This window comes from Phalacrocorax carbo, chromosome 5 (assembly GCF_963921805.1).
Source record: "Phalacrocorax carbo chromosome 5, bPhaCar2.1, whole genome shotgun sequence".
Classification (NCBI taxonomy): Eukaryota; Metazoa; Chordata; class Aves; order Suliformes; family Phalacrocoracidae; genus Phalacrocorax; species Phalacrocorax carbo.
In genome coordinates, this window is record NC_087517.1 from 40704941 (window position 1) to 40720254 (window position 15314).

At 41.1% G+C, this 15314-nt stretch overlaps 1 protein-coding gene across 1 annotated transcript in view; it reads right to left on the reverse strand.

The window, feature by feature from the left end:
* Positions 1 to 15314, reverse strand: part of BARD1 (BRCA1 associated RING domain 1) — a 58063-nt gene that overhangs the window by 26347 nt on the left and 16402 nt on the right. The window contains exons 5-6 of the mRNA XM_064452111.1: positions 6734 to 6814; positions 5846 to 6018 (exon numbers count right to left, since the gene is read on the reverse strand). Coding sequence (XP_064308181.1) covers positions 5846 to 6018; positions 6734 to 6814 — 254 coding nt within the window. The remainder of the gene's footprint in view (positions 1 to 5845; positions 6019 to 6733; positions 6815 to 15314) is intronic.

Consider the following 15314-nt stretch of genomic DNA (forward strand, 5'->3'; position numbering starts at 1 on the left):
GAGTGTGGCCAGCAGTTCAAGAGAGGTCATCCTCCCCCTCTACTCTGCCGTAGTGAGACTGCATTTGGAGTACTATGTCCAGTTCTCAGCCGTTCAAGGACAGGGAACTGCTCCAGCAAGTCTAGTAGAGAGCTACAAAGATGATCAGGGGGCTTGAGCATCTCTCTTATGAGGGAAGGCTGAGAGACCTGGGTCTGTTCAACCTGGACAAGAGAAGACTATGGGGGGATCTCATCAATGCTTATAAATATCTAAAGGGTGGGTGTCAAAAGGATGGGGCCAGATTCTTTTCAGTGGTGCCCAATGACAGGACAAAGGTCAATGGGCAGAGATTGGAGCACAGAAAGTTCCACCTCAACATAAGGAAAAACTTCTTTACTGTGAAGGTGCCAGAGCAGTGGAACAGGCTGCCCAGAGAGGTTGTGGAGTCTCCTTCCCTGGAGACATTCAAAGCCTGCCTGGACGCGTTGCTGTGGCTCCTGCTTTAGGTGTGCCTGCTCAAGTAGGGGGGTTGGACAAGATGCTCTCCAGAGGTCCCTTCCAACCCCTGCCATTCTGTGATTCTGTGACAGATGACATCTTAAGGACTGACAGATCAAAGAACTTCTTATGCAAAGTTTTAGAAATGGGATTCAGTTTATGGTGCAATATTGCAAGTCTTAGGCACGAACACAACAGAGGTTACCGCTGTAAAAGAAACTTAACAGCTACCTTCTAAATGTTTCAGTAAACTTTCAGAAAATAAGCAGCCAGAGGAGAGAAGATAAATAGGGAGACACACCCTTGTCAATTCTTTAGAAGCTCCAAACTTTTCACAGCTTTTGGTACAAGCAAACAATGACTATGTAATACTTTGTAATCAGGAGTTTTATGCTGCTCCATTTTGACACCAGAAGTTATTTGCTGTTCCACAGCTAAGCATAAACCAAGTTTTACCGCAGCCCCACTAAAGAGAAGAGTTCAGTATTGAATGGAAGTCCTGCAACCAGGTCCCAGTGCAGTACTGTAACCGCTAATACCCATATGGAAATCTTACCAGTTTGGGGGTCTCCAGTCAGCACCCATATTCTGAGAGTGTGGTAAGCAGAAATGTTTTGAATGTGACAGAATTAAAAAAAAAATCTAATCTGTGTATCCAGAAAGACTGTCTTAGATATCCAAAAAGGGCCAGGGTTTTAATAACCTGCTGTCAGCAGGAAGTTAAGCATACTGTCTTGCACTTGGACAGAAAAGTCCTGCACCATCTTGACTTAGAAAAAAACAAAAAACTATGTCAGTGGCACAGGTCTACTGCCTCCTAGAATTAACTGCAGGTCAGAATAGTTTTTGCCGCTATGCCATTAATAATTGAGGAACTATGGTCTATCCCTAAGCACTCCCACAGGTTTGTTCAAAATCAGACTCACAACTACTCAAAGACAGCCAACACCTAAAAATATAGGGCAACACAACAATTTTTACTAATGCTAAACTTACTGTGCATGAAGAACTGGCAAGATAGCCCATTTGAGTAAAAGCATTTAGGAAGTACTGTGAAATTGCAAATGCACAGATCTAATTTTTCAAATCACTTGGCTTGCTGTGAAGCAAGGAGAAAAAGAGAATTCAAGAGTGAGCACATGAAAAAAGCTATAAAAATATAAATTAGCTATGTCTAGGAGATTAACTTAAAAAAAATTAACTAGACCAGCAGGACAATTAATAGGTCCACTGGTCCATATAATATTTTTCATTTGTAGTTAGTATCTTTCCCAGTCAGTAAAAACTTGGAATGGCAAATGAAGTGCCACAACTATTAAATCTTAAAGATTTCAAAAAAAAAAATTTTTTTTTTTTGCCAAGAAACACTGAAATCTTAGGATTGCTTTCTGGCAAAAGAGGTAGTTCTCATCTGTATTTGCTTGGTCCAGAAGATATGTAGCTGCTTCATATTGCATACAGCTACTTCTTAACGCACTATGTATTAACAAGCAAGGAGAAAAAACTAGCCTGAAAGACACTTGGAATGAGATATACTTGACGGGTCTGTGAACCTGACAATCTAAATTAGACATTTCAAAGTCTCAGCTCTCCGATGGCTAGGTTTACACTAATATCTGTGTGCCTCATGGACTGGGTTCCCTTGGAAAGCAGCTGTATTTGCTCCCAAATAAATCTTACATCCCTCTACAGACCAGTACATCTTACCTGCCTTTGGGCCTGCAGTCAGTAAATATTGCACATCTTTAAAAAAAAAATTTCATCTTGCACAATTGAGTATCATACTAAATTTCAAAACTACTGCTCTAAGCAGGCTATTCAACACAAGCTCTGTTTTTATTCCAGTAGATTAACTCTCCAACACAAGGGACTTAAGACACAAAACTGGGTTGATTCTACGGTCAAAACAGCAGCAAGACACCAGTCATTTTTGCAGGGTTTCATGCCATAGACTTCAAAGTGTCCCAAGTAACATTTGAATACATTTATCATGTTCACAATTTACTACACTTAGCTAAAGGGAAAGACTTTAAGAAGCCACAGTAAACTAATAAAACTTTCCTCCCTGCCCACATCAGTTAATAATCACTTTAATATGCCAGGATAAAAAGGGCCCTCTCCTGGGCTGAAAGTTAGCTCATTGAGAGCCTGAAGAGCCCACAAAAGGACTAGAGTTTCATACACAGAAAAATGCAAACTAAAATTAGACAAATTTATCAGTTTGGCAAAATTGGTTTGATGTAGTCTTAGCACACACACTGCATACCTCTAAAGTTAAGGCACTCCTCAGGTATATTCCTAAAGAAAATAAACCTTTGAGAAGAGATGCAAGTTCTACTCATCAGTGCTGAATTTCTACTTTAAAGATCCTAGAATAATAATGTGAATGTCAGCAGATCCTGTATTGAGTACAAACAAGTCAATTGTAACTAGTCATACTGAAAAGACTAAAGAAGCAACAAAGCTGGTGAAGGGTCTGGAGAACAAGTCTGATGAGGAGCAGCTGAGGGAGCTGGGGTTGTTTAGCCTGGAGGAGGCTGAGGGGAGACCTTATCGCTTTCTACAACTACCTGAAGGGAGGTTATAGCAAGGTGGGGGTTGGTCTCTTCTCCCAAGTAACAAGAGATAGGACAAGAGGAAACGGCCTCACATTATGTCAGGGGAGGTTTAGATTGGGTATTAGGAAAAATTTCTTCACTAAAAAAGTTGCCTGGGGTTGGAACAGGCTGCCCAGGGAAGTGGTTGTGTCACCATCCCTGGAGGTATTTAAAAGACATGTAGATGTGGTGCTTAGTGACATGGGTTAGTGGTTGACTTGGCAGTGTTAGGTTAACTGTCGGACTCGATGATCTTAAAGGTCTTTTCCAACCTAAATGATTCTATTCTATCATCTTAAGTGACCACCCTGTTCTCACCTCCTGTTTTTAAAACCATGGTCTGGAGGTCTCAGGAATCTAGGAAAAAGTCACTAAAGAAAAGCAAGCTTCCTGTCAGATGTGACTTCATTATAAGGGTGACTGTACCCACCAAAAAGAAAAAAATTAAAAATTCTTCGCTAAAGGTTCAAATCCACTTACCTAGACAAATCCAACCACTGTTTAAGTAGGACTACAGCTACCAGAAGCAGCGGCAGAAAAAAACATTTTTGCGAAGGCTTTTGCAAATATTTGCTAAGTCATGATGCAGGGAAAGATCACGGCACAATTCATTCCTGGAAGCTAGCAGGGAGCAGGAAGGAAGAGAGGGAGGACAAGACATTCTCAGAATGTCTCAGACATACACTTCTTGTTTCTGTTGTTTCTTGGTAATGTTTGGAAGAGGTCAGTAAAGTCTTACTATTCAAGCCTGAACGCTTTGCTTGTACATCCCTTTCTCTGTCTCTAATACTCTATAAAAACAGAAAGATAAAACCCACCTTTCCATCATCAATGCAATAGTAATATGCACAGTAACATTTCAGTCAGAGACAGAGAGCCTACAGAAGATATCATAGCCTTAATTTTTCTGGGGAGGATGTACAGGACTAGATTTTTGCCAACGGTCTTGTGGTTCCTTTTGCCAGACAAATGAAACCAATATCAAAGGCGGCTGAATTTGCTCCCAAGAGAATTTTAAGTTAAAAGAAATAAATTTTTATGTATATATTTATAAAGACCACACACTAGAAATTTCCAAGTACGCTGGAGGTTTAAGTCAGGAACAGTGTACATTTAGAAGCAGGTTAGAAACCATTTTTGATACTTAGAGGTACTGCAAGAGATAGCTAGTTGCAGAGTCATGACATGTCACACTGGTTCCATATACAACTGAACATTACCTGTATTCAGTGAAAAGCTAAACCAGAGCTTAATGTTTACATACATCTTTCATTCTAGAATTAAAAAGCTTTTTTCAGTCGGAAGTCATGTTTGCTCATGTAGAATGAGCTTAATCTCAGTTTGCGTGAACACATGCGGCAGAGACTGAGTCTAGTAAGAGACCTGAAGAGCCCACTGTTGGCATTTGGAGTCTCTGCTGTGCAAATCTTCTAGTGCTTAAGTCCTGTCAAAACCTTGCATCAAAGCTGCTGGCTGTGCTATGCTTTCAAATACCAGGTAGACAAGTGATAAACATCACACAACTAGTTCCCAATATTCAAGTGGTTTGAAAATTAGTTTCTGAAGCTGTCAGCTTTTCAAGATGTAATATTCTGGTCTTTGTTGTTCAAGAACAAAGTGAAGATGAACAACTGATTCTTGTTTTAGTTTTTCATGCTGAACTTCTATGGGTTCATTCTGTTGGAGCTTTTTTTTGGTGCTTTGGGTTTTTTGTGGTGTTTTTTGTTTGGCTTTTTTTTTTGTTGGGATTTTTTGTTTGTTTTGTTTTTGTGGGGCTTTTTTTAAGCCCCACTATATTCATTATTATGACTTTTTTTGAAAACGCCATGCTTTTCCGCAGAGTACCTTCAGTAAGCTTCATAAGCGAATACTGAGAGCTGAAGTGATTAAGCTGAACTTGTTTATGCTTCTTTATGTGGCTGGCAAGGATATTAATGTCATGCAAGACTTCATCCTATCGTGTTACTATACACACACACCTATTGACATCATGCATTGGACTCATATTTTATACACTCTGGCCCTGGCACAATACTACAACACCTAAAACCACATTTACTGTCTGAAATACTAATAGCTTGCAGGGTTACTCATAGGCTAACAGATACTTTAGCACCTCCTATACACAAATGCCAAAATCTTTAGGATGCATAACTGTATAGAAGATTCAACTGAAAATATTTCTAAGTTTGGTTGTTTCTTTAATTAAAAAGTGTACCAAGGATTAGTGCTTTGATCCAGAATGGAAAAAATAAAAAACACTTCCCAAACATCAGCCTATGTCTATGTCATTTGTGAAGGTAGAAGAGACTGGGCTGAAACACCTGCTGCTAGCAGGTAGTGTAGTAAAAAGTGAAGAGAGAAAAAACAGCTGCAGCAGTTCAAAACTCATCTAGTTCGGCATCTTAGATCTCACAGTAGCTATAACAAGATGCCAAAAGGAAAGCATAAGAATAGGGTAACTTTGTTACTTTCCTAGTACAGTCTCCAATACTCCAGCTGTCTATGACTTGGATGTCCTCAGAAAAGCTCAGGACAAACTAAAATGGAAAGGAAACCCCTACCTGGAAAAGGAGGATAGAAGTATAGCAGAGCATACATTTAACACCCACCCCCTCACTTCAAATAAATCACATTTATTAGTACCTTTGCTTTGTATTTAACATACACCCTGGAAGTTGTAGCTGCGGTAGTTAAAGTAGTTAAAGTAACTACTTTACTTAACCATACTTTAACCATAGTTAAAGTAACATTCCACATCTACTTACACTGCATCACGGGAGGCACCATGCAAAAGCAGCAGCTCAACAATGCTCACATGCCCATTTCTGGCAGCATCATGAAGTGGCGAGTCATTCTGATACCCCGTAGTATTCACCAACGCCTTGCATTGTAGCAACAGCTCCACCACTTCTTTGTGCCCGTGATTACATGCCTCGTGCTAGTTGGGTAAATCGACAAGCAAGGAAACTTAAGTGAAACAGAATTCAGAGGAAGGACTTCTGTCACACTAGTTAACACGTTCATTTTCAAACACCTCTCAGTAGATGGTCAGGGAAGATGATGCAAGAGTACTGCATTACATTCCTGACACAAATTAACCTTGGAAACTAGCACTAATGAAAAGCATAGAGAAGAACTGAACATAGGCCAACTGTGTGCAAATTAGACGACAGGGAACAAAGCCTCCCAGATTACAGGCTCTGTCAAAAGGGTTCTTCAGGAGAGAAAGAAGTTATGGTTGAAAAGAACCTTCTGTTTATTTTCTATAATTCAACTGAGCAATTTTTTCATTCAACTACTTGATGTATTTCCAAAATGGTGAAGCAAACTGAGGACATTAAGAAGCCATAAAATATATACATTGTCTGCAACTGATCGTTTTCTAGTTATCATAATTATATTTCCTGCATTTGCAGAGTCGCAGGCTGATAGATTTCTTGGCATGCCCTACCCCAGCAAAGGAGAATTGAATTTGGGCAGGTTAATAGTTGCTAATAAATTCTTTTAAACTTGTTTACTGTCACTTCTTCACTTTGCCTAATTCTTCGTCACTTAAATGCGTGTAAAGGGAACTAAAATACAGGAGACAAAAGGAGAGATAAAATGAAATCTGATTAGAAGACAGATGATGGAAAAAAGTCTTCAACACTCACCAGTGGTGTCCAGCCAGCATTATCTTTGACATTGGGGTCTGCCCCATTTTTCAGCAGTTGTTCAACAGCTGCTAAGTCACCCTACATGAGAAAAAACCCACAGTTATTAAGAAGTAACGAAGATACGCAAAGACAAAAATTTAAGAGATGCAGAATTATAAGTTTAGCTGCGATAAAAATGTAATGATACAAGTCTCCCATTTAGATATTGTCAGGATAACAAAAACTCAACTGGTTTGAACGCCACAGTTTATCATTACTGTCCATTTAGAAGCACCTACACATTTTACACAGATATATATTTTTAGATAAAAACGATGCACCCAACAGACTTAACTCAGAATAAATGGACAAGTCTGTGCTGATTGCAATCTATCCACTAGAGTCAACTGCAAGGATTAAAATCAGGAATATTTATTCAGAATTTCCTTGTCCTTCAGACTGGATTTTTCTCAAACTAGTCTAAATAACTGGCTAGAAACACACATAGGTGAAATAGACTAATAAGCCTGACAAGCTTCTATAAATTGTTTTCCCCACAAGTCAAAAGCAAAGGGGATAACGTTTTATTTAACACTGCAATTACTACTCATGCTGAATCTCACTGACACTTTCTCTGACAGTTATTCTGCCAAAATAGTTTTCATTTGCTTTTTGGAAGAATGCTATATTCACTTTTCTCTATAAGCAATTAAATGTATGTGGAAAAGGGTGGAAATTGATGCCGATATTATGGGAAGAGGAAAGAGGCTGAGTAGAGATAAGGCAAAGGAAACAACTGGGCAGAATTTGTGAATCCGTTTTTGACAGTCTTAAAAGGAAAGTATAAGAGAGAAATTGGTAATAAGATTGGAGCATATACAGATGCAGCTATAAATAGGCAAGAAGCCTCCTGCAGAAGCTGAAACAAGGAAATCTCTGCAGTGCAGGTCTTCTTAAAAGCAGGTGGGAAAAGTAACACAAAGAGGCTAAAACCAAACAGACTCTGACCCCCTTCTCCTTTCTTAGCACCGTAGGCACCCCAGCATGTTGGCGCTTGGAACTCCCTTTGTGCCATGTTGGCCAGTTCCTGCCACTGGCATTTGTTATTACAGAGCAGCAATTGCAACGGCCTGCCCTACTGGAAAAGGCGCCATGAATTCTGTTCCAAAATATTTGCTGCGATGCCAGTAACCCTCCACAGCTGCAGATACACAACTAACAGGGACAGGCCATCCCACACACCCTGGATACTACCTCTCAGACCAAAGCAATGACTTACCTGCACTATTATGGATTAGGAGCAGTTACATACCATTTCTCATCTGATAGATTAACAGGGAAGGAGGAGATTGCCAAGTAATGACCAAAACCACTTAAATGATGCAAGCTTTTCAAAGGCTAAACTAGCACAGTAGGCCTCGAGTTTCTGCATGGGTTGCCACCAATGCCTCAATTTTTTCTATTTCAGGTTTTGGGGGTTTGTTTGGGTGGTGGGGTAGGAGTGTTTTGGTTTTAGGATCCTCCCCAACGAAACATTTAAAGATGACCACTAACACTTTACCTAGACCAGGGTACTGTGATCCCCAAAGAGACTAATATATAAACTGGTATCTAGCTCTTGCCCTTGGCCAAACTTGAAATATATAAAATATTAGGACCTGGAAGGGGAAAGAAAAGTTTAATCCTTGATATACAGAAAGTTCTGTGCCCTGAAGTACTGGCAAGTCAAGGAATTCCTAACTGTTATGCTACACCATACCTTAGAAAAAGTGAGAGAATATTAAATTAAGCTTTAAATACAACAAAAATAAACTTAATCCCATTTTTTGTTATCAAGGAACACTTTGGAAAAACAAAATAGCTTTAATCTCTACTCTTCAATTAAATAAAATATTAAGACAGACTCATCTCAGCAGAAATAAACCCAACAAACAACAACTGGAAACTCAAAATTCACCAAAATAATTCTGAGAATCACTGGCTTTACAACAGTCAAGCAAATTAACACAGAGATAGATGTAATTTATTATATTCACAACCTACATGTCCCTGCAAAATGTTACCTTTCAAAGCAATTAAAGAATATGCTGCTGTTAGAATACTTTATGGTTGCAAGGTAACAGACATGCATGAAATCTGAAGTTATTCAGTGGCAGCTTAGACAGTGCTCAGCATTAGATCTTTTTCTACAGAGAGAAGATACAGTTATCTACAATGAGTGAGATGTGAGCTTATCATTTAAAGTTAGGTTTGCAAACATGTACAGCAAGGGTTTGACATTTCAAGAGTAATCCTTCAGAGCAGTAAGCATAGCTAATAATTTGTGTGGGCATTAGGTAGTATCACAGTTTTTTAGAACAGTTATGTGAGTGTTGATTTGTAAAACATAACTGCAGTTTTATCAAAGGAAATGTTGCTGGTGGGGACACCAGTACTGACAACATCCACAGAATGAAATCCAGGTCTAAGTCAAAATTAGAAAATTGGTGTTTCGCTGTTTACAGAAGAAAAATATTGTCATCACCTCAGCTGTAAATGGAACCTGCTCCCTGCAACCAGCACCTAGCAATGAAAGGACAGAAAGAGAAGGGAAGCTGTCTTGCCAGCTGTGATGCGCAATGACTGGATGGGTGCTGTCAGTCAGAACTACAAGACATATGTTAACAAAATTGTTCATAAACTAGAACATGCCTTTTGTCCACTCAGAGGCTCTTCAGTCAGTTACTCTGTTGTGAATATTTAGTTAAAAAGGGGAAGACAAAATTTCAAGAAGCAGATCTTTAGCAGACACATGTTGGGGTCCCTCCTGCAAAGAGGACCACCATCATCTCATAGTGATCCAAAGATTTAAAAGTGCAGTTAACACATTGACCAGTTCTATCAGAGTTGATGGAATTACTCACACATTTAGAAGTTAATAAATGTTTTGCTCAACTCTAAACAAGAAAGGCTGAGCACCTGGTAGGGGCAAATCCTAGCCACAAATTGCTATCTTCCATGTGTCTTTCCTCCACAAGAAAGCAGAAGAGACTACATCTATACACACCTATTGCTTTGAGATTGCTAATTCAAACATGCTTCATAAGTTGTGCTTTGACTAGTATTGAAACAGACTATGTACCTTTAGCCCCTTGAGTTTATTTGATCTAGCAATGCCAGCATAAAATCACCAGTCCCAAATACAGAGCAATAACTGTACCAGATATTAAGAGAAGGGGCCCTCACAGGCTGTCTTAGCAGTCTGTAGCAACAGGAGACTGGAAATCTAATTGGAGATACTACTTGTTCAGAAGTAGAGAACAGGACAAACACCAGGTAGAAAAATGCTAACATTAACAAGTCAAGGGAAGTGTTTATTTTTAAATCTCATTATCAATGAAGGATTACAATCAGCTTCTGAAGAGGAAGAAACTACTGCAGAATGTAAAATTATCCTTTTGGATTAAAAAAAGCAAAGGGCATTTTAAGCTCATAACCACGCTTATGTATAAGTGACGATGCAATAATGCTCTTCCTCTGCTACAGCTTAAGGGAGCTCTGAAAACCACAGAAGCAAGAAAGGCATTGGGGCCATCTGTTGGCAGATCTAGAAGACAGCATTAGCTCACACAGAGAAGGGTATTTACACAGCTTTACAAACACTTCCCTCCCAAAGAGAATTTAGTTCCTGCAGACACATAAGGCATAAGCCCAGAAAATCAACCTCACTTGGCTTAGACGAGTTGTTTTTTTTTCTTTTGGTGTTTGGTTTTTTTTTTTTTTCCAAAGTCAGTTGTGTCACAATGTTAATGCAGACAGATGGTTAAGAAGAACGGCAAGTGTTCTTTTTTACCCCTGTTTTCTAGGTGTTTGGGTTTTCTTTCCATTTTATGTGGAATACACAGAATCATATAGGTTGGAAGAGACCTTTAAGATAATTTCACCCAACTGTAAACCTGTAACCAGGGTGATGAAGTTAACCAAACATGGATGCTGCTATACCATCCAATTGAACATTAAGTCTGGGGACAATCAGTGTATTCTTTAATCTATATTTTAGTCATTAGTTAATCATTAATGCAATAGATAATGTGTTTCTGTCAGAACCCCTCTCCTTTCAGACTCAAAGCCTAATTTTTAAATCCCAAAATCCTCGCTCCTAGTGCTTAGGGTCCAAACCTCTGTTTTAAGGATTAAATTAAAGCCTCACTTTTAGGTAGTAATGATTCAGGGTATAAATGGTTGGGAGTTACTAATCCAATCTAGTGTAGCTCAACTAAGGCTGGGACCCAGAGCCGGAACTTACCCAAGATAAGGAGGTAGCCGAAACAAAAACAGCCTACATGATGACTAAACCTTGTTGCTTTAGGGAGTCAAAGAGGCCTCAAGATTCGAAGTACCTAAACAAAGTCACAATGACATTTGGCCTTAAGAAAAGCAGACCGAGAGAGCCATAAAGATAAGGAACTGCAGAGCAAACACTAAACCAGAACAGACCACCCTCAAAGGCAGTACATACGTAATCTCAGAACTGAGTTTGTGTGAAGACAAGGGTTAACTAGCAGACAAAGGGAGGAAGAGTATGTTCTTCATCCAGAGACCCCTGACGACCACCCGACCAACCAGAGACACCAATAGGCATGTGCAAATAACATCTGAATATGTATCTCTTATCAGAAAGCTAATGAATATGTTTAGCAAGCACGTACTTAACTGGCATAAAGAGATCTGACAGGATGCATGTTAGGAGGAGCGATCCCCTGTGCATCCGGTGCGGGAAATAAAGAATGCCTGCCTTTTAACACTACATTGGTGTTACGAAGTTTATTCCCGATTTTGGTGACAAACCTAACACTGCCAGTTCACCACTAACCCATATCCCTAAGCACCATAGCCAAACACCTTTTAAATACCTCCAGGTATAGTGACTCAACCACCTCCCTGGGCAGCCTGGTCCAATGCTTGACAACCCTTTCGGTGAAGACATTTTTCCTAATACCCAATCTAAACCTCCTCTGATGCAGATTGAAGCCGTTTCCTCTCGTTTTATCACTAGTAACTTGAGAGAAGAGACCAACAATCACCACACTACAACCTCCTTTCAGGTAGTTGTAGAGAGCAATATGGTCTCCCCTCAGCCTCCTCTTCTCCCGGCTAAACAACCCCAGTTCCCTCAACCTCTCCTCAGAAGACTTGCTCTCCAGACCCTTCACCAGCTTCGTTGCCCTTCTCTGGACACGTTCCAGCACCTCAATGTCCTTCTTGTAGTGATGGGCCCAAAACTGCACACAGCACTCAAGGCATGGCCTCACCAGTGCCGAGTACAGGGGCACGATCACCTCCCTGCTCCTGTTGGCCACACTATTCCTGATACAAGCCAGGATGCTGTTGGCCTTCTTGGCCACCTGGGCACACTGCTGGCTCATGTTCAGCTGGCTGTTAACCAGCACCCCCAGGTCCTTTTCTGCCAGGAAGCCTTCCACCCACTCCTCTCCAAGCTTGTAGCGTTGCATGGGGTTGTTGTGGCCCAAGAGTGGGACCTAGCACTGAAACTAGTTGAACCCCATACAGTTGGCCTCAGCCCATTGATCCAGCATGCCCAGATCCTTCTGCAGAGCCTTCCTTCCCTCAAGCAGACCAACACCCCTGCACAACTTGGTGTTGCCCACAAACTTCCTGAGGGTGTACTCGATCCCCTCATCCAGATCACTGACAGACATTAAACAGAACCAGCCCCAACACTGCGCCCTGGGGTATGCCCCTTGTGACCAGCCGCCAACGGGATTTAACTCCATTCACCACAACTCTGCTGGGCAAAAAACTGGCTGGATGGCCAGGCCCAAAAAGTATGCATGTCCAAGCCATGAGCAGCCAGTCTTTCCAGCAAAATGCCATGGGAAACCATGTCAAAGGCTTTACTAAAGTCCAGGTAGACATCATCCACAGCCTTTTCCTCATCTACTAAGCGGGTCACCCTGTCACAGAAGGAGATCAGGTTGGTTGGCAGGACCTGCCTTTCCTGAACCAAAGCGGACTGGGCCTGTTCCCCTGATTGTCCTGTATGTACGGCATGATGGCCTCAAGATGATCTGCATAACCTTCCCCAGCACTGAGGTCAGGCTGACTGGCCTATAGTTCCCTGGATCCTCCTTGTCAGTGCCTCTTGTAGATGGACACCACATTTGCTAATCTTCAGTCATCTGGGACCTCCCCTGTTAGCCAGGACTCATGATAAATAATGGAAAGTGGCTTGGTGAGCCCTTCTGCCAGTTCCTTCAGTACTCTCAGGTGGATCCCAGCCAGCTCCACAGACTTGTGTGTGCCTAGGTGGTGTAGCAGGTCACTAACCATTTCCCCTTTGATTATGGGGACTCCATTCTGCTCCCTGTCCCTGCCTTCCAACTCAGGGTCTTGGGCATCCAGAGAACAACTGGCCTTACTATTAAAGACTGAGGCAAAAGCGGCATTAAGTACCTCAGCCTTTCCCTCATCCTTTGTCCCTATGCTTCCTCCTACGTTTAGTAAAGGCTGGAGATTCTCCATAGCCCTCCTTTTGCTGCTAATGTATTTATGGAAGTATTTTGTTATTGTCTTTTATAGCAGTAGCAAGATTAAGCTCTAGCTGGGCTTTTGCCCTTCTAATTTTCTCCCTCATAACCTCACTACACCTTTATAGTCCCCTCCTGACCTGCCTGCCCCTTCTTCCAAAGGTCAAACTCTCCTTTTATTCTGAGTTCCAGCTGAAGGTCTCTGTTCAGCCAGGCCAGTCTTCTTCCATGACAGCTTATCTTTCAACATACGGGGACAGCCTGCTTTTGTGCCTTTAAGACTTCCTCCTTGAAGGATGCAGGACAAGGGCTAGTGATTGTGAGGCTTCTCCCAGTTGCTTGTAGAATAATTCATTTACCTCTTCATCCTGGTTGGGTGGTCTGTGACAGACTCCCACACCATGATATCCGTCTTGTTGGCCTTACCCCTGATTTTTACCCATAAACACTGAACCCTCTCATCAGCATAATTAAGCTCTAGACAATCCAAACACTCCCGAACATATGGAGCTACCCCACCACCTCTCCTGCCTTGCCTATCCCTTCAGAAGAGTTTATAGCCATCCATTGCAGCACTCCAGTTCTGCGAGTTATCCCACCATGTCACCTTTACTATTTCCATTAACGATATTTTCCCCCAAAAGTCACATTTAAATTATTAAGTTAATGAAAATGTATTCTACCAGTTCAAAAAACATAGACCCAAAGAATTAGGGGAATACATGAAGATGAAGCTAAAAACCTGTACCACATCAACAAAGCACATCTTTTATTTGCAGAGGTAACCAAGTGACTTCAATCTTTAGGTCAAATCAATGAACAACAAAAAAAAATGCTTTCAAATCCAAATACGTTTGCTTGTTTAAGTTATGGCAGGGAGGAGTAAAACAAGGTTATTTGCAACTCATGATAAGTGGTCAAAGAGGGCAAAAACAAATTACAGAGTGCTTATAATAATTGTGAGTGCTCCAGCCAACTCTTCCCAGGAACCAGCAAGTTTCTCACCTCTAAATTTCTTAAATTAATTCCCCACCCAGCAGACCATTTATTAACTAACAAGCATACAAGTAGCTATGCTTAACCTTTACAAAATGAAAACATTCAAGAAGTTTAGCCCGCCTCAGAAAAAAGAGAAGTAACAACTAAGCATTATCAAAAAAGAAATGGCAATTTGTTTCTAAGCTTTCAAATCAGCACTTGGGAAGATGGATTGCTTTGACTCATGGCCAATTTTCACATTCTTAAGTTCTACTTTTGAAACCATTAGACCGCTTCATATTTGTCCTAAGGCTTCCTGCTGGATACTACCCATAATCGGGAGGCTGCTTACCATTCCAGCACCACTTGGCTTTAATATTAGAGAGTCAATGTGAAACTACAACATCAAAGCAGTCTCAGGTGCTACACTTTCATCTGAGTCATCCTACTAGTTTCTGCCAGAAGAGCTCATTTCTCCAATGAAATGGGTATTATACACAGCTAAGTCACTTGCCACACAAAATCACAAGGTGTGGACAAAAAGACCTTGGACCAACGGATGCATTCATTCGTTGTGAAACAGCTGACAGGAACAATGCTGTCCATCTGCTGCCTTTTGCTCAGGGGAAGCTGGGAGTGTCCAACTGCGTGTGTCCAACTGCGCAGCAGCACAAACTCCCCTGTTGTACCTAAAGGCTCGAGAGGAAAGGCAGGAGGGGAGACATTCCTCCCATGGACATGTGTGACCTAACATTCAAACATGATACATCCCATCTGGTACCAAAACCAAGGAACTGCACATCTGACTAGGTCAGAGAGACCTGAAAAAGGATCTAAAAGGTATTCTGATGTTGGCCATCACACGCTCACAAAGCCTTCTTTGACACTTTCTAATGTGTCATTAGCTGGTAACAAAGCAATAAAAAGGAAGAACAGTCTCACAGGCTTGCAAGGAATTATCTAATAGTTATTACAGTGTTAAGTATAATGAATATAAAGAGTCCAGAACAGCAGTCTAGGCATGGGTGAAGTTGACCTCCTGGTCAACTGTCAAACTAAAGGGTCCTTGGAACAGCAGGTAACCAAGACTGGTC